Below are 26906 nucleotides of genomic sequence, written 5' to 3'. Positions count from 1 at the left end.
ATATTATTAAAACCCAAGGAATTAACATGTTGATGACATGTGTCATAATTTGTCATCATAACATTTATGACATAACGTCACATAGATGATGACATGACAACACATTTAGTATTACATCCCTTGAAATTCCCAACATTTCATTACCATTATTCCGTAATTAATGTCACTTTTCATTAAGCATTATATGTAATTCCCTACATAATTGTAAAATAAATACTATTGCAGCTCTCTTTCTATCCCCAACTAATTTTATCATTTTTATTTTATTATTTAAACTTAAGATATTGATTCTAAAATATTATTTAAACTGAAGGTAATTTTTTTCATTTTGTACTCGAACATAACATGGGGCATCGCTCAGGCCTCAAATTAGTTTGTTGATTAAATAAGCAAATAACCCCGGATATACGTGTACGTAATATTATAATAGGCTCTTAAAGAGAAGAAGTACGTATCCAAACATTTTATTTTTATTTTTTAAGAATATTTGTTATAACTTTTTGTTAAATAAAAAATTTTATTCAATTAATTTGAACTTTAATCCAATAATTCCCCCTAAAAATCTTAGAAAGCAAGAAAAAAACAATAAACAGTATGGATTAATTGCAGACCACTGCATGCATCATATCCATACCTTCTTCTTCCTTATGACATCATCACCTTCATTGTATCAATAAAAAATCAAAATTATTTACTCTATAATTTCGAAATTAAAGAAAAATAAAAACAATTTGAATGATACTACTAGTGTAGTACTTGCTTACAGTACTTCTTCTACTAGAAGAGTGAGAAAAGAGGAAAGAGAAAATTTAAAAACCGCGTTTCTTTCCATTTTTTGTCACTTCTGCTGCTACTGCTCTTCTTGCATTTCTTGGATCTCAGAGAAAATTCAGATCTATCCATTTTTTTTATTTTATTTTTGATTTTATTACTTGGGTTTTTTGTAATGGATTCATAGCTTTCGATTTGACCCGGAAATATAAAAAATGGCGAGTTCTGACCCGAATAAGAAGCCCAAACCCGGCCCATGGCCGCCGGTGCTGGAATCTAAGCCAATGCCGCCGACTTCATGGGCTAAGAAAACTGGGTTTCGACCCAAGTTTTCCGGTGAGACTAATACTAGTGATTCTGGCCCAATTGGGTCTGCCCCCAAATCACGGGCCTCAGATTCTGCTGTTGATCTTGAGTTGGGCCGGGCCAGGCCTTTACCGACGGCAAATGGGCCGCCGGCTGTTCCTGCAGCTGCTACTCCGGCGGTTGTTCCGGCAGCTGCTCCGGCGGCAGGTGGGGAGAAGGAGGTGGCCGTGAAGAGGAGGAGGGATTCTGACGGTGGGAGTGGTGGGGGTGCGGCAAAGGGACCGACAACGGTGGCGAATGGGAACGGGAATGGGTCGGGACCGGGGCAGGCGGTCGAAGGCGGTTCCCGAAGGGGGCAGGGGAGGAGTGAGGAGGGTGTAGAGGCGGTGGCTCACATTGTGGAGGATGATGGGTTTGTTGGGAGGCAATCTCATATGAAGTATGAACTTAGGGATGCTCCTGGTCTTGGTGAGTTTTATTATATCAATGATGTTTTTCTTTGAAATTTGTTTATGTTTTGTTTAATTGAAATATTATGTAAGCAATGTGGCATGTTTGAATTAAATTATACAATGTGGCAATATAATTGGTTTATGGAAAGTTGTGATCTTTATGCAGTAATCACGATGAGTTTGAATTTGTTAGTGGATATGTATTGAAAAGTTTTGATCTTTGTTTATGTGTTGATAGGAAGTTACTTTTTGGTTGGTTGAATTTTGCAGTACCCATTGGTTTTTATGGTCTCCAACATTATATTTCGATTTTGGGCTCAGTAATTCTGATACCTCTCGTGATAGTACCGGCAATGGGTGGATCTTATGTAAGCATAACACTGAAGCTCTAATAACCGGTTGCTTATGTTGTGTAAGCACAAATTTAAACATAAGTTTTGATGTTTACTGTGTTGTTCTAATGTGATTTAGTGAATGTAGGAGGATACAGCCAACGTAGTGTCTACGGTTCTCTTCATGACAGGGGTCACAACGCTATTGCATTCGTTCTTTGGAACTAGGTTGCCTTTAATTCAAGGGCCTTCATTTGTTTATCTGGCTCCAACACTGGCTATAATTAATTCCACGGAGTTCCAAAAGCTGCATGGAAATGTATGTTTGTTACCTTGGCATATTCTAAATGTTTTCTATGTGAATCATCTTTTTCTTGTGCTACTTTTATTTTTCCCACTATTGCTTTATGGAGTTGGTCCGACTATCTTTGGAGATTTTAAACATTACTTCGTAAGTGGTTTGAGAATGATCTAGATGCGTCCTGGTACGAGTAATTATAATACTGGTTTAGCTGTTCATGCAACCTTATTCCTACCCCAGAATTATTTGGGCCATCAAAATCTTGTCAACAGTTTGTATATCTATCTAACTGTTAAGTTCCAACAATTGGAGAGAAAACCATGAAAGGTTTTAAAAAAAAAAATTCGTCTTTGTGATCTCCATAAAATATGTGCTAGCCCCTAAGTCCTGCCTGCAGTAGCCTGAATCCTTCGAGGGTTTGTACCCTGGAAACAAACAAGTTTTTTGGTGGGGAAAGCTCTTGAGAGAGAAGAAGAGGGGGGGGGGGGGGATCCTCTGGGGAAAAAGTATTAATAATTTTATACCCCATAGTACGTTTTTGTCTACTGTAGACTGTATTAAGCAAAGTGATCTAACAATAGTAGTAGCATAATGTAACCAAAGACACTCCTAGACATTCTTTCCTTGCAAAATTTAAAGGTCTCGATGTGGGATCTTCTGGAAAAAAACTTAATTAAAATCTTGTAGTACATTGGTATCTACTTCAGTGCATATTCAGCAAAGTGATCCAAATATAGTAGTAGCATACATGCAACAAAAGACACTCCTAGACAGTTCTCTACTTGCACAATTCAAATTTATGCATTAGTTTCTAGAACTGTTTAATCTTGATTCTCTATGTGGCTTTGAACTGAGGGAGGATCTAGATGCATGCGGTCTGTCCCTGCAAACTATTGTTTTTTTTTGATACTTTTAAGTTTTTTTTTATGATATTTCATTGAGACATCTTGAGCCCTTAGGCAGGTTCCTTACCATCTTGGTCTTAGAATATTATGATGCATCCATTGACATTGCTTAAAGCTTTAAACCTGCATCTCCACACATCTTTGAGTTGGGCTCTTGCATGGCCCCGAATTGTCCAACTTGTTTCCTAAAGATAGTTGAATACCTAACTTCTCTGCTGGATGTGTATCACCCCTTTTAACTACTTTACATCTCTGTCTGTCTTATTCCTATTCTTCATTACTAGCCTAGACTCTAGTTTATAAGCAGGAGGTTATTTGTTATATGGTTTATTTGAGGTTTGCTTTGCTTTGCTTGTAAATTTATTTTTATGGGGTATATGTTACTGATAGTCTTCTATGAATAACTTCATATATAGACTGATACAGTGATACTAGACAAGCAACCTTAGCTTATGTCCATTATATCTTAAGTGTCTTTCAAGTTTGGTCATATATCTGTAACCACTGCAGAACTTCAAGCATATAATGAAGGAGATTCAAGGGGCCATCATAATAGCCTCAGCATTTCAGACATTCTTAGGCTACAGTGGATTGATGTCATTGTTAGTCAGGTATGATATCTGTGAATATGCATATTTTTTGCAGGTTGAATCCTTTGATGTGTGGAATAGTTTTGTGGAGCACTAGTGGATAATGATTGTTTGAAAGATATAATAGATTTTGTTTCCTTGTGCCACTTCAATGTTAAGAGTTTAGGATGTCTTACCAATAAGTTCTTGGTCTAGTTATTTAGACAATTAGAATCAGGTATTGGAATATTAGGCTCAACTGTATAATCTCTTTGTTTCTAAATAATGGACACACTTCCCTCTTTTGGGTATTTATTATTCCTTATTTAGACATGATCCACCATTATCAAAATGTTTTAATCTCACCTACCATGGCTCGCGTACTTTTCCCACTCTCACATGTCCCCTCTTCTTCAATATAAAATGATTCCACTTACTTAACACCTCACTTTATGGTCCCCACTCAACATTTTCTTAAACTTTGTGCTCAACTGAGCATGTGAATTATTCCGAAACAAAGTAGTACATAAATTGCATTGGACTTGTGCTTCTCGTGAACATAAAAGGTGCAGTTGTCTTGCGTAGCCCTCTTCATCTAATACTTTTTCTGGCCATTGTGACATTTATTTTGAGTGCATGCTATATATCTTTTTTTTTTTGGGGGGGGGGGGGGGGTATAAGGGTCAGGTTGTGGGGAGGGTGGCTTAGGCGTGGAGATTGGGAAATGTAATGTTGAGACCCCACTATACTTTGTTAAGCTAGTTGCTCATGATGGTTTATTTGGTGTCCACTTGGCTTGCTGAGACTTAGAGGTAGGGGTGCAAGGTGCAACTCTGGGGTGGGTGTGTGTTTGGGGGGGGGGGGGGGGGGGGGGGCAATAGGTGTGGAGATTTCGGAATGTAATTTTGAGAACCCAGCACCCCACTATACTTTGTTAAGCTAGTTGCTCATGATGGTTTCTTTAGTGTCCACTTGGCTTGCTGAGATTTAGTACAAGGTTAGGGTGCAACTCTTCAATTATAATACTATTTTCCTATCCAATATCGAGTCTCTTTAGATCATCCCTTTCATTTAATCATTTAATGGACCGGTGGTGTATTTGTAATTTTGGCTTTGCATATGTTGCCCCATTTGCTGAACCAAGCTTACAAGAGCAGAAGTTTCTTAGATTTTTGACCTGTGTCCAATCATCATGCGTAAATTGTGTTGGGGATGGAGCAACATATAAACACAATATGTGGAAGAATAGTAAAATACAGAATGATGAAACAACACATAAGATTTTTACGTGGAAAGCCCCTCCTCAACAAGGAGACTAACTACGATCCTGTTCTCCAAGGAAGAAAACAACTTCACTAGCAATAATTTTGGGTGTACAATGACCACCGCCACAATTTTAATATTGGATACAATGTATTTTTAGGATAGCCTACGCTAACCCTCAACAATAGTACTTGTACTAATCCTAAAAGATGTGTGAATATACTCCAGATTGTAGCTTATTTACAAGAGGCCTATTTGAAAGCAGGAGGATTGTTGCATTATATAGCTGTTGGGATTAAGAAGCCACCTTGCAACAATGAATTCAGGGTTTTCTTTTTTGTTTCTTCCTCTTCCCATTTTGTTTTTTAAGGATGAAATTGCTACTTCATATTTTTAGTAAAATGGCTCAATATACTGTTTTTGCTCCATGTTATGGTGAAATAGCTGGTTATTGTGTATGCGATAAGGGACAAGGAAACAATCCCACTTTTATTGCAAGGGTAAGGCTGTTTATATTATACCCTCTTTTACTTCACTCAAGGCTGGAGTCATTTAGAGCATTAGAGGCATTAGGGATTTTGGAGTAATGCTGATGTCCTTAACAATTTGTTGGTTTGTGAAGAAGACTACTTGCAAATATTTAGAATTTGGTATTGGCACTCTTTGATGAGCTAATAGCCTACATTAAGGTAGGTCTACTCTTATTTAATCCTTTCCTCTAAACAACTATTGCTACTTAGTGGGGGGATCTTGTCTAACTGGCTTAGGGGAAGTGGGTGGCATAAAACATAAATGCTAATATCATAGCAGTAGTTGCGCTGTTGCGGGTGTTTTGATGTGCTTTGTGGCTGGTCAAAGTATTTTGATATCGGATCTGTGCGGTGTGCTCTCGTCTATGGGCGACGAAGGTGCAAGCCAAGGGTTTGAATGGCTTGTGGCACTGAGCAACACAAGTAAGATAGGCGTATGAGGGACACTCTTGTCTATTAGCAACAAGAGTAGCGACAAAGGTCGATTGAGGCTTGTGATGGCTGAGGGAGTTGAGGTGGGCACAAGCGGATCCGATTACAAGTTGTATTTGTTCGGAGGGTTGGGGGTGGTGCTGCTTTGATATTTGTGAAGCACTAGCATGAAGAGTATAAAACAACACACAAGATTAAGTGTAATTGGTAGGAGCCTTGAATTTCATTAATCACTTGCTCCTTGAGGAGCTTTAATTTGCATTTACGATATTCCCTCAGTGAACGTTGAACGTTGGGCTGATATTAACACAATAATTCTATTTAGAGCCTAGAATACTTTTAGAAAAGTCCTAGAAATCGTTACATAAGCTAAATACAAGCAAAAAGAAGGAGAATACATAAATGAAGTCCTAAACTAATTTTACAAGATGTGTAAATATTCTCCAGATTGTAGCTTATTTACATTTTTATAACCTTTTTTTGTTCTAATGTCTTGCAAATTAGAAGATTCTTAACATTTATAATAAGATTTTAATACTGTAGTATGATTCAATGTACAGAAATTAATAGTCAAATTTTGATTTCAGAAAACATTGGTGCCATTTTTGAGATGAAGGTTGTATATTTTTCATCTAAGTTTAAATAATTTAAAGAAACACATTTAGTTATTTTCAGCTAGTTTGATTTTATTTTTGATTCGTTATATTTCTGCATCAATTTAGGGTCTTAGCCTTTGGGTTTGCCATTATTTGTAAGATTTGAGAGATTTCTTAATTGTAACATGAACGGATGGTTGTCTGCTCCCTATGAAGAATTTTTGGGAAGTTACTTTACCTGAGCCTGGGGTTAGACGATTTTGCCATGATGGGAATGGAATTGCTATAAGTTCTCGAGTCTTTTATGATTAGACCTCCCTAATGCTGTTGAGTTCTTCAATTTCTTCTGAAAGGATAATTCATGTTAGAGCATCTTTAACAAATTCCACCTAGTTTCTTTCCTAACCAATAAATGTTGGAGCGTTGATGAAGCATGTCTTTCATAGAACAATGAGCATAGTTTTCTTTTTCTGCCCTTATTATACCTAGGTCCAGTAAATGACGTCCCTTTTTTTTCCCTCTATATTATACCTAGGTCCAGTAAATGACGTCCCTTTTTTTTCCCTCTATATAACCTATTAAACGCGGTTATAATTACTCTACCGCTTCTCCTTGATCCTCTCTTCTGATTTTCTTGCAACACCCCTTTTTGTGCTGCAGTGTATAACTATCTTACTGTCTAAGCCTCTTATGCATCTAATTCTGTGGGTCAATCTCTACTATCTCTGACCACCTCCAAATTCTTTTTTTTTAGTCCTACATCCACCTAAGTTTTATCATCGCTCCATCTCCAAACTTGATCCTCTTTCATTAGCTTATTCATTGGTCCAGGACAATATATTCGTCTGTGACCCCTCTAATATACCAGATACTGAAAGGAAGCATATAATCACAAAGTGTGCTACTCTGAGTCACCTCCCTTTAATGTGTGCTATATGTCTGGATGTCTTTCCATTTACTTGATCTGTAGCAAGTGACTTCCATACTATGCTGCTTATGCTATACTCTTGTGCTTACGTACGTATGTGCATTGGTTTTTTCATATGAGGACTAACTTTTGTCATCTTCGGGGGTTTGTCAAAGCCAATTAGGAGGCTGCTTGAAAAAATTGAACGTAGCCTCTGTTGTCAAGATTTGTAAATTTCTTCTTGTATGATTCTGTGAACTATTTATGGTTCTTTGTGTGTCTAAACAGAGTTATCTTGATGAGTTGATAGTCTCGTTGGATGTAGGGCTGTAGGCTACATAGGATAGTATCACGTTAATATCCACTGCAGATTTATTCTCTCACTATTCACTATCTGGTTTGACTTATTTTTGCTTTGCCATTTTTCTATATTGTTTGTTGCAACGTCATATCCTATTGACAATCTTGTCTATTTTCATTTCCACTCCTAGGGTTATCAATCCAGTGGTTGTTGCTCCAACTATTGCTGCTGTAGGACTTTCTTTTTATAGTTATGGTTTCCCACAAGTTGGTACCTGCCTAGAGATTGGTGCTGTGCAGATATTGCTTGTGATTATCTTCTCTCTTGTAAGAATTGCTCACTAGCTGCTCAGCTTGTGATATTTTATGCTTAGTTTTGTTAAAGCTGTTTCTTTTACATTATGGCTTACTGTAACACTGATATTGTTCACCATTTTTCCTTGCAGTACCTAAGAAAAATATCTATTCTTGGTCATCGTGTATTTCTTATATATGCGGTATGTCTTGCTTCTTTGCTATACTATCACTATAGTATCTTTTCTGTTTGTACCATAAATTTTTTTACTGCACTGTTTGGTTCTTCCTTTAAATATTGGTCGTAGACTTGTATATCTGTAAAGGATGGTTAAGATCATTCTACTAAGTGCTAACTGTTAGGTTGGTAGTTTTAGAAAATTACAAGACAATGCCATGTAACAAATGAAATTGGTTTGTCATGCCAAAAGCTAAAAACAGTTAATTGTGTGTGTGTGTGTGTGGGGGGGGGGGGGGTATTGTACTTGGTGTGTAGTTTGCATTTCCGTGTTACTGCAAGTTTGATCTCATATCAAGTTGTTGCCAGGTACCCTTGGCTCTGGCAATCACATGGGCTGCCGCATTTCTTCTAACTGCAGCAGGGGCATACAGCTACAAAGGCTGTGATCCAAATGTACCTACATCAAATATTATATCTGAGCACTGTAAAAAGCATGTTATGAGAATGAAACAATGCCGAGTAGATACTTCTCATGCACTAAGAATGGCGCCGTGGTTTAGATTTCCCTATCCTTTGCAATGGGGTACTCCTGTATTCAGCTGGAAAATGGCCCTTGTTATGTGCTTTGTCTCCATAATTGCGTCAGTGGATTCTGTAAGTTCTCTGTTGATTAACTTGATTTATGGTTTAAGATTCTTAAAATGCTATTATAACTTCAATGTTCTGTAGCTTGGTGTTCATACTCCCTAGTATCACAAACTTTCTGTTTATGGAGCCTCTCATTCTTTTTTTGTTCGTGTTCTCCCTTCTGCAATCAAACATCAGCTTCAGTTGTATATACATTGTCATTCTGTCAGCTAACACACATTGTCCGCCAGTGTTGATTTTGACGTCATAGCAGTAGGTTCTGTACAATCTTGTACTCAGGTTGAAATTCATCATTTTCTTCTTGGCTAACATGTATTAGATAAGTAATTGTAATTGTCACTCCTTGTGAAGACTCCTAACATATTTATCATACAATTACTGATAATTAGCTCTCTATGGCTCTATGCAATTCTATGTTTTTTAATAAGCTAAAGCATTTTACATGTACCCAGATTTTCTGTAAAGGTTCTGGATTTGCTCTTATCCTTGAAATTTAACATCGCATAACTAAGCAAGGACATTAAGTTTGGTATTTCTAATTTTTATTCACTTTTCTTTTAATTTCATAGGTTGGTTCGTACCATGCGTCATCCTTGTTGGTGGCCTCCAGACCTCCAACACGAGGTGTTCTTAGTCGAGGGATTGGTCTGGAAGGCTTTTGCAGTGTTTTAGCTGGTCTTTGGGGTACAGGGACTGGATCCACAACACTCACTGAAAATGTGCACACTATTGCCGTGACGAAAATGGGAAGCCGGAGAGCAGTTGAGTTAGGTGCATGTATTTTGATCGTCTTATCTCTTATAGGTGAGTTCTTCTGTTCTTAGCTACAAGCTGTTTGGAAAACTGTGCATGATTATTTAGTATGAAAGAGTCTAAAGAACCTTGTTTAAAGACATTGCATAGATGTTGTACTTGCATTATACTCATCATGAGATCACTCTGAAGCATAACATAATGTTCATTGACAAGCATAATTGAAAATGATGTGACTTGAAAAATTATTGTTTCTCATGCATTTCATCATGCTGTCACATTTCTTAACCCTTAATTAACCTACTAAGTCTGGATCACTAGCAATCGTGCATTACCTACCATATTGAACTTCTGTTGCCATGCACGCAGGTAAAGTTGGAGGGTTTATAGCATCAATACCTCAAGTCATGGTTGCTGCTCTCCTATGCTTCATGTGGGGGATGCTTACTGCACTAGGTTTATCAAATCTGCGGTACAGTGAGGCCGGAAGTTCCAGAAACATTATCATTGTTGGACTCTCCCTGTTTTTTTCACTCTCCATACCAGCTTACTTTCAGCAATATGGCATCTCTCCAAAGTCTAATGTGTCCGTACATAGTTATTTTCTTCCTTACACTGTTGCTTCTCATGGACCCGTCAATACCAAATTTGGAGGGGTAAGCATCTCCTTTGCATCCAAGTTTTGCTGTATGCTCCTTGCTTGCCTGTGAATTCTGTGCATTCCAATGTATGGCTTGTTGGTAATAGGTTTGATAAGGATCATCAAACAAAAATCTCTTTTATTTAACTGAGTTTTTAATCACAAATCACTTAATGTGAAAGTTAATTAAAACCACTCCTAAGTCTCATTTGCATCCAAATAATAACTGCTCATCAATTTCTTTGATTTGAATTTAGTGGTTAGTTAGTATTTGACTGCAAAATGGCGTTTGATTTAATGTTGGTTAGTTAGAATGGTAATTACACAAGGGTAGTCATTTTCTACTGTTCTGAATGTGTAGCATCAGCATCGAGTGGTGGTTGTTTGAATTCTACTTTTTGTATAGATTTGTGCAGCTTAAGGTCATGATTTTATAATTAGGGGAATGTAGTTTTCTTTGTATTTTAGCATTTTGAAGTGTATTTATATATCTTAGATGGGGCATCTGTGCTGTCGATTGTTAGTTTGTATCTTTCCTTTGCTCACAACTTCTGTAGATGTTAACTGGGGGAAAGTTTTAAAATGTAAGGAAAACAAATATTTGCTAATGCAAAAACATTATCTTGAAGCTTTCTTATTGGGAATGGCAATATTACTCTATCTAGATACAAAATTGTCTGGTCTAGTGATGAAACACTGGTAACTCGTAAGGGCCCTTTGTTTTGGGGATGCCCTGCTTCCCTATTCCTTTTCCGGTTTTCCTCCTCCCCCCACTTCCATGATCCTAGCTCGCTAAGGCTGGATTGGAAGATTAGTGAAGGGTCAGGTCGTTGAAGTTCATTCATCTTACCTAACCCTAAATAATACTTCGTAAAACATACACAAACTAGATTACTATTTCCTCTTGCAGAATAAATTATTAGCAAAAAACGGCTCTTGTGAGTGGTTTCATATTATGTGTCCCTACAGAGGTGATTATTGTTTTACTAATTTTACTGATAATCTTACTATGCGCTTGGAATTCATTAGACTTGGCATTATAGACTTACGGTCAATTTTTGACGTGGCATCTTTGTGCAGCTTAACTATGTTCTGAATACATTGCTATCATTCCACATGGTGATTGCATTTCTTGTGGCTGTAATCTTGGACAATACCGTACCCGGCAGTCGACAAGAACGTGGTGTATACGTCTGGTCAGAAGCTGAGGCTGCCAGGAGGGAACCTGCAGTCACCAAAGACTATGGTTTGCCATTTAGAGTTGGTCGGCTTTTCAAGTGGGTTAAATGGGTTGGACTTTAAGAAGTTGTACTTGGATCATTTCCAAATTTACTTGTCAAAAGCCATTGAATAGAATCGATTGGAGATAACTGGTCAAAAGACAGAAAAGGGATAGCTAGCTGCTCGAGATTCAAATTCATGCCCCATTTTGGTCTATACCATGAAGCCGCATTCCTGGAAAACTGACTTTTCTGGCTTAGAGTCATGAAAAAGGTGAGTTATGTACATCGTAGGAGGCTATCTGCTTACCATGTAATACTAAATTATAAGTACAAGGATTTTGTATGTATGTAGTTTTTTTACTTTCTTATGAGCAATTATTCAAATGATGCACACTTCGTTGTTGGGTGTTCCCATTAGTTTTCTAGGTCATTCCTTTGTTGTAACCTGGGTTTTGCATCTGCTATTATGGTGTTGTACTCTGTTTTCTGTTCATTTTTCAAATATAAGTAAATATGTATCAGATCCCGAGTATTATTATCGTTTTTGCCAATGCTTCAGGTCAAGGGTTGGCTTCTGGTTTAGATAAAAGTTCAAGTTTGATGATAACTAATTTTTGAGTTGTTTTCGGGTTAAGCTATTTAAGGATTTTCTATGACTTCAGCTAACTCATGTAATAATGCAATCTATTACCTTATACTCTATACTCTCAAGTTGGAGCGTGAAGATTTAGAACTTCCAACCTGTTTAACAAAAACTCGAGTTGTGCCTCCTTACCTAAAGCTTTGGTAAATATGCCAGCTACTAGTAGATGCAACATGGCCGTTTGTGACCTCTCTCTAACAAAATTACAGTTCACCTCAATGTGTTTAGTTCTCTCATACAAATAAAACAAAAAATGGATTTCGATCTATGCATAGTGCAGATCGACTGCTACATTGAACTCCCATTCTCTTCTCATTCTTCACACCTAAGTCACCAAGCAATTGTTTCAACCATTTTACTGGAACCTAACTACCCACAACTGATCCCCGAATCCGGATTGGCCCAAAGGGTGAACCGGGTGAAACACCAAAAAAAAAAAAAAAAATCTCATTCTCTTCTCATGCTTCACACCCAAGTCACCAAGCAATTGTTTCAACCATTTTATTTTAAAGGTGATAGTTTTATGGAAAAAATCATAAAGAAATGATAGTACCCTAGTTTTCTTAGCTTAATCAAACAGGAAATCTATATTTGAGGATCAATTGTAAAACTAGATCAGAGATAGAGTTGTGAGCTTTGCCAAGTTAACTAATGAGGATGGGACTTGTTTGGCGAAATCAGTCTACCAAATGGTTAAAACTAATCAAGCGGCTAAGATTACCAATAGCCTGAGCAATTCTGATGAAGCCTCAGTTTATCACATCGAAAAAAAAAAGGCCTACATGTGATATAAAATTATGAAAATGTACTGGACATATTTGTTGATTTATTTATAATTTTGACACTTGGTAAACAGATTTAGTTTATCAAAATGAAAAGCTTATATTTTCTCAGCAATTGCCTAGCAAACCAAGGTTGGATAAAATATAAAATATAAAATTCAAAATTTAAAAAGAGGGTTTGGAAAACAGTAGGAAAATGTCTTACTAACACGGGAAGCACCTTGATTGTACAATTATGATCATCAAAAGATACATATTGGTTGTTTGTTCTCATTTAAGGCCATAGTTCTCACCAAATTCTGTATAATATTTATGTGCATCACACATATGATCACTTATTAATTACGAGTAATGTTTTAGGATTAAAAATGTTAAATCTTAAATACGAGTTAAGTATAATACAAGCACCTCACTTTTACAATTTTTCACCTTTAAGGACCTCTCACTTTTTTTTTCACCTTTAAGGACTTAACATTTGGTTTCCGGTAATGATTTATATTTGTTAACCCAAGTTGAGTTAAACAAGAGTTTAGCTAACATAAATCATAATGAGGTGGCTAAAGTGGTATGAGTAAGCGTGCAAGTTGTAAAGAAAATACCCTATCTTCAATTCCCCCTCCCCTGTTTATTTCACCATTGTTTGAAGAAAAATCATGGCTCCAAAATTTACTCATTCAATTCTCAACTCCTATAAGTGTATCACCTTCAACTTCAAATCCCCATTTCTTACGAAACATAATTGGCTAATTCTATCTCTTCATTTTCCACTTCTTGACCTCTGATATCCTATTTATGCTATTGTTGCAATTATTCCTCTAATTCTCTTTCATTGTCGTCACTGTTGCAGCAATTTTTGGTGGTTGCTGCTCAATAGGTTGTAGATTAATTTTTTTTCGATTTCATTGTTTTTGATGTATTTTCCATGGACAAGGATGCTATATTTCTCTATTAACTTTCAATCCACTATTTTATTTTTTTTTTCCCCAAATTTCGATTGATTTTATTCTTAAAAATTTGATTTGTGGGTATATTTTGAGAATTATTGTTGATAAGATGAATAATGTGAGTTTATGTAAATCATCTTGTTCCTCGGTTATTTGCATCTTGTTCTTACTCATGAGAGAAATTATACATTTCCATCATCCATGGGAAAATCATCCCCTATTCCTCGTTTTTTTTTATAATGCACTAATTTATATATTTATTATCATTATTTTAATATTAAATGCTTTGAAGGACGTACTTAAGATTTCATAATGAAGGGATTAACATTTTGGTCAGAGTTCAGGTGAGTTAAGTTGCCGGAATGTTAAACCCAGGTCCTTAAAGGTGAAAAAAAAAGTGAGAGGTCCTTGAAGGTGAAAAATTGTAAAAGTAAGATCCTTGTATTATACTCATTATTTATATTTTGTCGATCATCTACAAGTAAAACCCAAATTAAATAACACATTTGTTAGAAGGGGACATCATTATTAATAAGGAGAGTGTAATGCTCAATTAGAGTTGAACACAGGGCGGGCTATACGAACATTATTAAAAAAAAGTTGTACCAAGTCAAGTCAAGTAAAGAAAGGGGAAAAAAAAAGAATATATATATATGTATATATTATCTTTTGCTTGGTTTTTAAATTCACATCCAAACAAATTTAATTGATCCCATATGTGATGTTTTTTTTTTTTTTTTTTTGAGGAAACCCATATGTCATGATTTAATGTGTATTTGTATTCCTAAAAAGAATATGTGTCTGTAAAAATATGGTTACTACAATGTTTGACATAAAAAAAAAATGTTTGACATTAAAAGAATGGAACAACTAGATCAAAGTCCATATCAAGTATGGAGTACAAATCATTATATTAACTCTATTCTTTTATTTGTTATTGTCCTTCTTTTTTGACATTATTCACAAAATCTATTTTGATTATCATTTGTAATTTATATACAAGAAAATATATAATCATAAGAGGTCTAGTTAGATTTGTTTTTGTTCATTGAGATAGTTAGAGAAAGCAATGGTTTGAATCAAACACCTTGTCCCTAAAAGTTCTTTCCATTTGGATAGTAATTATATCAAAAAAAAAAAAAAAAGGTCAAAATGAATAGTATGATTAAAGAAGCCTGACTAGTATTTTTTTTTTCTTTTTGAAACAAGCATGACTACTAATATAAATAGTGAAATGCACCCCTTATAAATTCAAAGCCTTGTTTGGTAAATGTGAATCAGACTATCTATACCAACGTAATTCCGTGTAAATTGCATAATACAAGAAAATAACAATTGAAATTTAAAGCTTAATTGTTGGTAAGATTAGCAACATTTGGAGAAAAAGAAGTGAAAGTACATAAAAATATCTAGAGGTAGTTAGGCTTCTCTATTCATGAAAAGGACAATCAAAAATTTATGTCTATATATGAAGAAAACCAGCTCATATTCTTAAGTATATATGTATTTTCTATGTATTTTTGCCCCTGTATTCTCTGTTTTTTGTACAGCTTGTTTTGCTGTCTTTTGTTTTCTTGTGCAGCCTAGGTGTTAGCTTGCTAGTGGCTAGCTTGTTGTATATATTGTTTTCTTTTAGGTTTGCTAATCCCCAAGAGGATAGAGCGTCGTTTTTACTAAAAAATATCAGAGAAAACATTCTCCAAATATTCCTCGAGAGAAAGGGAAACTCAATCCAAAATCGAAGCTTTATAAGAAAACTGAACAAAATATTCAGTTTTCTACATGGTATTAGAGCTTCCAGGTTAAAATCCTCCTGAAAGCTCAAATTTTTCTCATTTTTCTTCAATCAGTTACTTCTTTAATCTTCCAAAATGCCAGAAAATGAATCTTCTAATGGTCAGATGAACTATCAGGATCCCTTGTTCCTATCACACTCTGATAATCATGCCTCTTCCTTGACACCGATGCTGTTTGATGGAAGTAACTTCATGATTTGGAGCAGAAACGTGAAGCTAGCTCTAGGAGCTAAGAACAAGAAAGGTTTTATTGAGGGTAAGATACCAAAACCAGCAAGTGGTCACAAAGACTACAACAGGTGGGAAAGGAATGATTATATGTGAGATGCTGGATTTTTAGATCCATGACAGATCAAGTAGCAGGAGGTTTGAGCTTGGTTCAAACTTCCAAGCAGCTGTGGGATGAGTTGAGTGAGAGATATTCTGAGAGTAATATACCTCTCTTATATCAGCTCAAGAAGGATCTTGGAAAGCTGGAGCAAGGAGACTTGTCTGTGGGAGATTATTACTGCAAGTTGAAGAAGTTTTGGGATGAAATATACAATATTGAAGCAATACCAGAGTGTACCTGTGGGATTGTGGCAAAATGTACATGCAGCATGTACAAGAAAATGCTGGCCATGGTGGAGACAAATAGGGTGATTCAGTTCTTGATGGGATTGAATAGAGGTTACCAGAATGTTAGAGAGAACATTCTCAGTATGGATCCTCTCCCAAGTGTCAACAAAGCCTTTCACTTGGTGCAACAAACTGAGAAGCAGAAGAAGGTATCAGGTGATATGCAGGACATAGCAGAGGCTTCAGTTTTTCAATTAACAAAGGAAGCCAGGCAATATGTCTCTACCAAGCAGAATGACAGCAGGAACCAGAGAAAAGAAGGAAGAAAGCCAAAACCAGATGTGGTTTGTGATCACTGCAAAAAAAAAAAGGGCCATGATAGGTCTGGTTGCTTTGAGATTTATGGGTATCCAGACTGGTATAAAGGGAAAAGAACAGCAGCAAACGTCGGAAAGCTAGAAGAAGAAATGGACTCACCCTTAGACGAGGATGAGTATGAGGTTGAAAATGGGGCTATGAGCAAGCCTGATGCAGGGATGATTTCAGCTGTGGTCAAGGAAGTGATGAGGGCTTTCCAGGAGAAGCAAGGAGCAGGGAGCAGTCAAGGCAAAGGGAATGCTATGAGCAACTTTGCAGGTATAATCTCCTACTCTAATGTTGCTAGTTTTCATGAAAACTTTGATTGCAACTCCTGGATTATTGACTCCGGGGCTTCAGACCATATGGCTGGAAATAAGGATTTATTTCATAGCTTGAAAAGCCTATCTAGACCTGTCAAAGTGGTCTTACCAGATGGAACTGTAAAAAAGGTGGTTCAAATAGGGACTGTGAAATTAGGGAAGAAGATTATCCTTTATGATGTCCTGTTCCTGCCAGAATTCAAGAATAATTTATTATCTTTATGTAAGATAATAAGATGCAGTAACATCAAAGTGGTTTTTGATGAAAATGGGTGTGTGTTTCAGGACCCTACTAGTGGAGAAAGCTTAGCTTTTGGGAAGATTACTAATGATCTGTACAAGTTCAGTTTAAGCAAGCACTTGAAGAGTGAATCATCAGCAAGCAAGACTGTCTTAACAGCAAGCTTGGTAAATAATTCTGAAGTTTTATCTTGTAATAATGCAATTTCTCTAGATGTTATGCATGCTAGGCTTGGACATGGATCTTTATCCAAAATGAAACACTTGGAATTTTGCAATTGCAAGTCTGTCAAGAATTTTTGTTGTGATACTTGTTCAGTTTCTAAACATCATAAGCTTCCCCTTCCTCCTAGTACTAGTATAGCTTCTGCAATTTTTGATCTCTTGCATATTGATCTATGGGGACCATACAGAACCCCAAATATAGATGGTTCAACATATTTTTTAACCATTGTAGATGACTATAGTAGAGCAACTTGGGTGCATCTTTTGAAAAACAAAGAAATTGTGAGAAATGTGATAGAAAACTTTCTTGCATACACTAAGAACCAATTTGGTTCAAGAGTCAAGATTGTTAGATCTGATAATGGAACAGAGATTGTCCAATCAGAATGTAGCAAAATCTTTGCTAAGACAGGGATAATACATCAAACAAGCATACCTGGGGTCCCACAACAAAATGGGAGGGTAGAAAGAAAGCATAGACATCTTATTGAAACAGCAAGAGCCTTGAGAGTCCATGCTGGATTGCCTAGAAGATTCTGGGGAGAATGTGTCTTGGCAGCTACTCATATCATTAACCTGCTGCCAAGTGCAGTGATAGGGTGGAAAACTCCTTTTGAAAGGTTATGGAAAAGGAAGCCTGATTACAAGCACCTCAGAACCATAGGTTGTCTTTGCTATGCTAGTGAAGCAAAGAAAAATGGTGATAAGTTTGCAGAGAAGGGAATTAGAGCTATTCTAATTGGATATCCTGTAGCTAAAAAAGGCTACAAGCTTTATGATCTGCAAAAAAGGAAAGTTTTCAGCAGTATACATGTGAAATTTAAGGAGCATATCTTTCCTTATTTTCACCTTAAGAATGATCTTAATGACAATAAAGGGATTTACAATAAAATACCCTTAGTCAATGAAGATATTCAGGTAGATCTAGATGAAGCTGAAAACCTGGAGGATGAAGAGATACAGGAAGAAATGGCTGAAGATGTAGTTTTTCAGGAAGAACACCAACCTGAAACTGAAGAGAATTTGGAGGAATTGATACAGGAAGCAGAGCAGTTGACTCCTGCAATCAGAAAATCTACTAGGGACAGAAAGATCCCTAGCAAGTTCAAGAACTTTAAAGTTGATCTTCCTCCAAGCAATGCAACTGATCATGATGATCAATCACCCTCTTTTAGTGCTCATAAGCTCACTGAGAGTGAGTTTTATGACAGTGATTATATTACTTCCCTTAATAATGTGATGAGGGTTGCTGAACCAACAAACTATTCTCAAGCTTCAGCTATCAAAGAATGGACAGAAGCAATGGAGGAAGAATTGAATGCCCTAGAAAGTAACAAAACTTGGGAATTTTCAGATCTTCCTGCAGATAAAAAGGCTTTGGACTCAAAATGGGTATACAAAGTGAAATTTGACAGAAATGGCAAGGTTGTTAGACTCAAAGCTAGATTAGTGGCTAGAGGAGACAGACAGTTGAAGGGAAAAGACTACAAGCATACTTTCTCTCCATTTGCAAAGTTTGCAACTGTCAGACTTCTCATTGCTTTAGCAACAGTCCAAAACTGGAAGCTATATCAGCTTGACATCAATAATGCCTTTCTACATGGCTTTATTGATGAAGATATTTATTTGAAGCCACCACAAGGATACAAGAAAGCTCCTGCTGGGAAAGTTTGTAAGCTAAACAAAAGCTTATATGGGCTAAAACAAGCCTCAAGACAGTGGAATAAGCAGCTTACAAAGTTCCTAAAAGAAAGAGATTTCATTCAGTCAACTAGAGATTACAGCATGTTCTCTAGGGTGAAATCAGGGAAGCAGACTATAGTGTTAGTCTATGTTGATGATCTACTTATCACAGGAGATGATGAAGATAATATTGTCTTGTTGAAGAAACAGTTGGATAAAGAGTTCACCATAAAAGACTTAGGGGAAATGAGATATTTCCTTGGTTTGGAGGTTTCTAATACCTCTAAGGGAATCATTCTCAACCAGAGAAAATATGTTCTTGATGTGCTGGATTTTACTGGTCTGAGTGAGTGTAAGCCAGTTACACCTCCTTTCCCTAAGAATGTGAAATTATCAACTCATGAAGGGACAATCATGAGTGATCCTGAAAGATACAGGAGTTTGATAGGAAAATTGCTATATCTTAATCTCAGCAGACCTGATATTTCTTTCTCTGTACAACAGCTAAGTCAGTTCATGAGCTGTCCAAGAGAGACACACTGGAATGCAGCTTTACATGTTGTAAAATACTTGAAGGGAACTTCAGATTGGGGTTTATTTTACCCTAATAATACTGATCTAAGGGTGTTTGCATATAGTGATGCAGATGATGGTTCATGTGTTTTTAGTGGAAGATCTCTAACAGGTTATTGTATCTTTCTTGGAGGTTGTTTAGTATCTTGGAAGACTAAGAAGCAAACAACAGTTTCAAAATCTTCATGTGAATCTGAGTATAGAAGTATGTCAAAGACTACTATGGAGATTGTCTGGATAGATGGTATTTTTGAGGACTTAGGATTTGTCATTCCTAAGCCAATTCCTTTATACTGTGACAACAAGTCTGCTCTACACATAGCTGAAAATCCTGTATTCCATGAGCGCACCAAGCATCTTTCTAAGGATTGTCACTATGTTCGAGAACGCCTTGAAGAAGGTTTTCTGTCAACAGCTTTTGTGAGGTCTTCCCTTCAGTTGGCCGATATCATGACTAAATCCCTCACAGAGCAGCAGCATAAGTTTCTGTCTTTCAAGTTGGGCCTTGTCTCTCTTCTCCAAGTCCAACTTGAGGAGGGGATGAAGAAAACCAGCTCATATTCTTAAGTATATATGTATTTTCTATGTATTTTTGCCCCTGTATTCTCTGTTTTTTGTACAGCTTGTTTTGCTGTCTTTTGTTTTCTTGTGTAGCCTAGGTGTTAGCTTGCTAGTGGCTAGCTTGTTGTATATATTGTTTTCTTTTAGGTTTGCTAATCCCCAAGAGGATAGAGCGCCGTTTTTACTGAAAAATATCAGAGAAAACATTCTCCAAATATTCCTCGAGAGAAAGGGAAACTCAACCCAAAATCGAAGCTTTATAAGAAAACTGAACAAAATATTCATTTTTCTACAATATAATTATATTTAATTATTAAAATAATTAAAATAATAGAGGTGGAAAATGAGTACTTTTTTGTAAAGTTGGAGAGTAGTTGGAATGTGAATGGTACCAATAATCATCCTTAGTGATTAGGGTAATTGTACATGTTATTTCACTGATGTTGATTGTTGGTGGTTTAGTAAGTGTTCTAAGCTAGTATTAGTCTTTTCAAAGGTTTTTCTCATATTGTTCTAGGAAATGTTAGTATATATCATCAATAATTGAGAAGGAAAATATTAGCCATTTTCCTATCATGTTAAAATGAAAGGAGAAATTGTCTGGTTGCTTAGTAGGTAATGCGTTTGAAGTTTACCTGAAATTATGCTTTTTCTATGCAATTTCCAGATTTGATACTTATGGGGGCGAGTGTACTTAATAATAACCACGAGTCCATGGCTTGTTTTCTATGCGGTAATTAACAACAATTTCTTTAAGTGGTAACGTTTTGACTTTTACGGTTGCTAATGTATAATTTTAACCTTTGTAACTCTAAAAGTTTGATTTGTTCACCTTATTTTCACTTATTTTAAGTCTAATAAATTCAATTAAGTTCGGAAAAAATAAGTTATGATAAGGGTTGTCCAAGTTCAAATAACAACTCAAATAAGTTTTAATAAGATTTAATAAGTTCAGTTAAATTCAGGTATAAGGGTGTGTTTTATTCACCTGATTTTCACTTATTTAAACTTATCTGAACTGAAATGAACTTATTAAAACTTATTTTAGTTGTAATTTGAACTTGGTAGCCTTGATCAGAACTTATTTTTGCTAAACTGAACTTATTTTTTCTGAATTAAACTTATCAGAACTTATTAGACCCGAAATAAGTGAAAATAAGGTGAATAGAACATGCCCTAAGTTCAAATAAGTAAATATTAGGTGAATAGAACTAGGTTGTACATGGTTTGGTTTGGTGCGGTTTGGGGGTAAAATCGCACCAAACCCTAATTATGCGGTTTCGATTTTTCCCATACCGCACCAAACCGCATTCTTAACCAAATCACAATTTAAATTGTGGTTTTGTGCGATGCGGTTTGTGGTTTAACTGCAATTGTTCAAAGAAAAAAAAAACACCTCCTCAAATTTATTTAACTGATAGCAACTTATCAGCTACAAATCTACAATAACAAACAACAATCAACAATGAATATAGCTTTCACCTTATACTTTTACAATAATCAAACACTCAAAATTTGAGAATATACTACCTCAAGTACACAACTAATTTCAAAAGCGTTTGAAAGTAAAACAAACGGTTATAATTATACAAAATCTAATCGAAAAAGGGTATAATCATACTACTAATTGAACTAATTAACTGATAATTTGACATACAATTAAACTAATAAGTTGAGAATCTAACATATAATTGAAAATTCGTACAACAAATTAAACTACAAACCATCAAACATACAATTAAGCATACACACTAAATTATTCCCTAAAAAACCCCAAATTCTATACTTCGTTGGAAAATTTTAATTTTCCCCAATATAAAACAAGAGAAATTTGTAACTTGCAATTCTTACAACAAATTAACCCCAAATAATTAAGCATACCCACCAAAAAGTATCAAAGAAATAAAAAACATATCAATGAGAAGAAAGAGAAAGTGGATCTTGTGGATTTGTAACTTCAAACTTCTAGTAATGGAGGGCTGGAGGCTGTAGATGCGTGGAGGGTTGGAGGAATGGAGGCAACAAATTAGAAGAGAGAGAAAGTGGAGTAAGGTGATCAATTGAGTGATAAACCCTAGTTTATTATTTTAACATTTATAAAAATAAAAGAGAAATATTTTTTTTACAATATAAAATCTTACGTTTCTACCATATGATATATCATTGTATTATATTTCGTATAAAAATGCGGTTTATATTTGCAGTTTGCAGTTTTGTGGTTTGCAGTTTAAACCACAAACCATAAAATTGCGGTTTGCGGTTTGGTTTGGTTATATTTTTTTGGAAACCCAAACCAAACCGCAATAAAACGGTTTGGATAAAATAAAAACCAAACCACAAATTTCAAACCGCAAACCAGACCAAACTGCAAAATTGCGGTTTGGTGCGGTCTAAACCACACTTTGTACAACCCTAAATAGGACTGATAAGTGTTTTACTTGTCCACTTATATATCATGGCATTTTTAACCCGATTTTGTATTCGATTTCCCCCACTTTAATCCCTTTCTAACTCCTTTTGTACATATTTGTAGCTTTTGGCATTCCCGTCCCCTTTTATGCGTGTGTTAGTGTTTGTAGATGCAACGAGAAATTGGTTATATAGCATGAACATGAAGACTTTCTTAGGAGACATGCACCAAGCAAGGACATGCGTGCACCAAGCAAGGAGCAGCCGTGCACCAAGCAAGGAGCGGGCGCTCCTAATTCTAGAATCACAATCTACTCCCCTGCATATCAAGGAGCATGCGTGCACTACAGAAGGAGGGGGCGCTCCTCCCTGAGCTCCAACAAACTACCTCAGCCCGTAGCACCAAGAGCGGGCGTGCATGAAAAGCAGGAGCGAGCGTGCCAGTCTTAGGAGCGAGCGCTCCTACTACTTTGAAATCCAATTTTAGACAAATTTTACAATGTAATTCTCGGGGGTATAAATACCACCCTTGGCTTCATTTGTAGGGATCTTCTGCCCCTAAGTTTTCTCAGGCCTTTCACTACTTGAAATAGGACGATTTCCAACAGGTTATTTCCGACGGACACGTTTTTTCAGTCAGAAACATTGAAATTTCTGACGGATTTATATTCCGTCGGAGATTTTCGACTAATTTAAACAATCCGTCGGAATATTAGTCAGTTCCGACGGAAACTTAAATTTCCGACAAAATAAAATTCCGTCATAAAGTAATTAATAAAAAAAAACTTACCCTCTTAACCTAAACTAGCCCCCCTTCCTCTTATTTCATGTTTTCTCTCTTTCTCTCTCCTTTTTCTCTCCACCCTCTTTCTCTTTCTCCTTCTTCTTTGTCGGTGTTCGTCTTCTTCTCTTTCTCCCTTTCCCTCTCTTCTTCGGTCTCCCCTCTCTTAATTTCGGCCTCCTTCTCTCTCTTATTTTTGGCCTCCTTCCTTTTCTCTCTCTTCTCTTTGTCTTAAGGTTGTGGGTTTTAATGGTTGGACCCTAAAAAGCTTAGAGGAACGACGGAATTCGAAGTCTCATTGTCAAAACGAAGGTTTTTAGGTAAAGTTCGACCATGAAAACTCTATATCTAGAGTTTTCATGGTCGAATTTCGCCTCATAAACCCAATTTATGGTTTTGTTCGGTCAAATTAAGGTATGTATCTCTTTTTTTTTCTTAATTTTGATTTTATTTTGTTAATTATTTTTTGGGATTTTTTTTGAAAATTTATGATGGTGGTGGTGGCTGTTGGGGTTCCAATTTTGGGGGTTGGGTTAGCGAGGTTATGGTGGGTAGATCTGGGTTGTTGTCGGATTTTTTTGATGTTTTTTTTAGGTTGCGGTGTCGTGGTGGTGGTGGGTAGATCTGGGTTTTGGGTGGGTGGGTTTAAATTAGGTGGGGGCTGGTGGTGGTGGGGGATTAGGGTTAGGGTTAGGGGCTGGTGGTGGTCTGATGGGGGATAATGGAGGTAGTGGTTTGATGGGGGTAGTGGATGTGGTGATACGCCGTGCCGGTGGTGCCGCGTATTTTTTTTATTTCGGTTGAAGTAGTTTCTGACGGACTTTCCCTCGCAAATTTCCGACGGAATTATGTCCGTCGGACATTTACGACGGATTTTTCCGGTGCTGGAAAATATCTTCTGACGAAAGAATTTCGTCGGAAGGGACCATTTTTCCTACCAATCCTTTTCCGACAACCAATTTCAACGGAAATTCCGTCGAAAACGGGTTTTTCGACAGAATTTTTATGTAGGAAATGGGCTGTTTTCTAGTAGTGCTTACCTCTTAGTTAGCACTCTAAACTCTCTTTAATTAGCTTGCTTTCTCTAAAGCTCAATTATTGTAGTTAATCAACTGAAGTTTGTGTTCTTAATTTCAACAATTCCTCTCAACTTTGAAGCATCTTAAGTAATATTTTTCCTCTATGTCCCTTATTTTCTGTTTTTATTTACTTTGAAGTGCTAATTTCTCTCTTAGCCTTGCTTAATTGTTGTTGCATGTTCAATCCACCTTGTTCTTACCACTTCTCTCAACTTGTTAGATTAATGTTGAATTTAATTATTGTTGTTAGGATGTTGAGTATCATGATTAGTGAGTAGTTTCTTAGCTAGATGTTAGGTAAAGACCCAACCAAGCCATGGATTGATTAATATTTGTGCTTGCATGTTCATTATGGGTTGATGATTGATAATTAAATGATTGGTTAATTGTATGTGTAATTGGATGAACACTTATTGCTCATGTATTTACTTATATGCTTGCATTGAAAGATGAGGTCTAGTTGTGACCCTTTTCTTGTATGATTATGCTAATTTCCTCTTGATTATAGTTCTTTGTTTGGATGTGTAGTAGTCTTAGTCGCGATAATTAGGTGAGAAATCCCCAAGTACTTGTCCTTAATGCTTTCTCGAACTAATCGAAAGACAAACCCGAGTTAGTAGTCTACTTTCTTTCATTGAGACTTGGTTGGCCTATCTTAGGTTAGTTAAGGTAGAAATAGTGTTTGGCTTTAGGGTGTTCGTCCAACGACCGATTTACTCTTTATCAAGAACGCACCCTAAAAATACTCGTATAAACTTTTGATGATGATTGCGAAAAATCTAAATTGAGACTAATTCAATAAGATCCCACAACTACATTTTGTAGATCAACAAAGGTGATCAGATATGAGAATATAATTATTATTTATTTGACAAAAGAGAATATAAATTAAACCGTGTACAATTTCAAATGTTGCAATTTTATTTATTTGTTTTTTTTTCATTAATATTCTACATTCTTTCCTTTATTCATTCATGAATCATGATGCTTTGATTATCTAATCCCTCAAATGAAATTAAAAAGATCTAATATAAAATTCGTCCAAAACAAAGTTCGTTGCGAGTCCCCAATTCCCCATCCCATACACTGTTGGAACATTTATATGATGAATCTATTTATGGGTTTCACAATTATATGTTTCGAGTTGTTAATAAATTAAATGATACATTATTTGTACAAATAAGTCAGAAAAAAAGGCCGAAAAAGGCCGAGACATGCGCTGGTCTACGTGATCACGTTCAACTGCTTAAACTATTGCAAATTGGCAAGGCATATGCTTTGTATTGTTGTCAAATGTTGTACCTTAGGTAGTTTACTCTTTAATAAGAAGTATATTACGAGCAGAAAATTTTATGGAGTGTAAAAGTACTTGCGCGAAATTAAGGACCTTGGACCTTGGTAATTGGTATATATCTTTTGAACTTAAAGACATGCATATTGGAAATGCGTCACTTTAATAACTCTATTCTCTATGAATAATGACACGTTCATTTGTGAAATACGACTAAATAGGCAGAAATACACAATGTTGTTAGAGAGTTGCTTTAATAATCACAAAACAAAAAAATGTTGTTAGACTGACCTTGTTGAGCAACAACAAACAAAAACTACTAGATCTTATGTGTTTATCAATAGCCTTACCATGTAACCTTATCGTTCTAGTCATGTCCTCATGTATCAAAAAGAACATATGCGGACACTGTACTCCTAGCAGACTGTTTCTAACAATAACCCACCTCTTCATTTGAACATTTTTGTACTCACTTCGTTTTGGAAAGAAAGTCGTGTTTTGTGATTTTACACGGTTAATAGGATATTAAGATATAGTGGAACACAATGATTATAGGGGTGCTAATCAAGCGAGTCGATCACGAGATAAGGGGTGCTTGACTTGAATCGGAAATTTTTTTCATGTGCTCAACTCGTACTCGTTAGAGTAAAGCTAACCATTAACCATTTGGCTTGGTTATGGGGAATCAGAAAGTGAAAAGGTATTAAAAAAATGATGACAGAGAAAATTTTGTTGAAAAAAGTAGTAACCAGGTTATGAAAATAACCGGTTACAAGTTTTGGTTATTGATTAAAATAATATTCTCTTTTTGTTTTTGATGGGTATCCTTGGTGATGTGGCAAATGTATTTGATAGGATTTAAGAGAGAGATTGTGTGGTGGGGTTGGTTAAAAGTATGAGAGAGAAAATGTATAACTAAAAAGTTATGATTAATTATTGGGATACATTGATTATTAAATGAGTATAAGTGTGGTTACAAGTAAGGTGAAAGATGGAGAAATTAATAAAATAAGTAATAATCACGATGGTTGTGGGCAACCATTGTGTTTGCTTTTAATGTTTCGAGCTAATTAAATCTGCTCGAGTTGTGCTCGTTAAAGTTTCGTGTCGAGTCGACTGAGTCGAGTAGCTCACGATATGCTTGTTAAAGTTTTGGCCCTTTTAAAATTCTAGGCCTTTATTTATTTTATTTCTTTTATTTATTATTAAAGATTTACTCGTTCTTTTTTTATAATATAAGTGAACTCTTTTTAAGTGT

The 26906-nt window shown here is 36.0% G+C and overlaps 1 protein-coding gene across 1 annotated transcript; it reads left to right on the top strand.

Annotated features, from left to right (window-relative positions):
- Positions 1-684: 684 nt before the first annotated feature.
- On the top strand, positions 685-11941 carry LOC145589622 (nucleobase-ascorbate transporter 12-like). Its single transcript, XM_081646280.1, has 10 exons — positions 685-1545; positions 1800-1897; positions 2010-2180; positions 3578-3678; positions 7856-7991; positions 8111-8161; positions 8506-8793; positions 9357-9591; positions 9910-10196; positions 11261-11941. Exons 1-10 carry the CDS (start codon positions 987-989, stop codon positions 11480-11482), a joined length of 2148 nt encoding a protein of 715 aa, XP_081502406.1. The 5' UTR covers positions 685-986; the 3' UTR covers positions 11483-11941.
- The last annotated feature ends 14965 nt before the right edge of the window (positions 11942-26906 follow it).

Source organism: Chenopodium album, chromosome 17 (genome assembly GCF_948465745.1).
Source record: "Chenopodium album chromosome 17, dcCheAlbu1.1, whole genome shotgun sequence".
Classification (NCBI taxonomy): Eukaryota; Viridiplantae; Streptophyta; class Magnoliopsida; order Caryophyllales; family Amaranthaceae; genus Chenopodium; species Chenopodium album.
The sequence above is the reverse complement of the archived record's forward strand: the minus strand, read 5'-3'. Positions and strand labels throughout refer to the sequence as shown.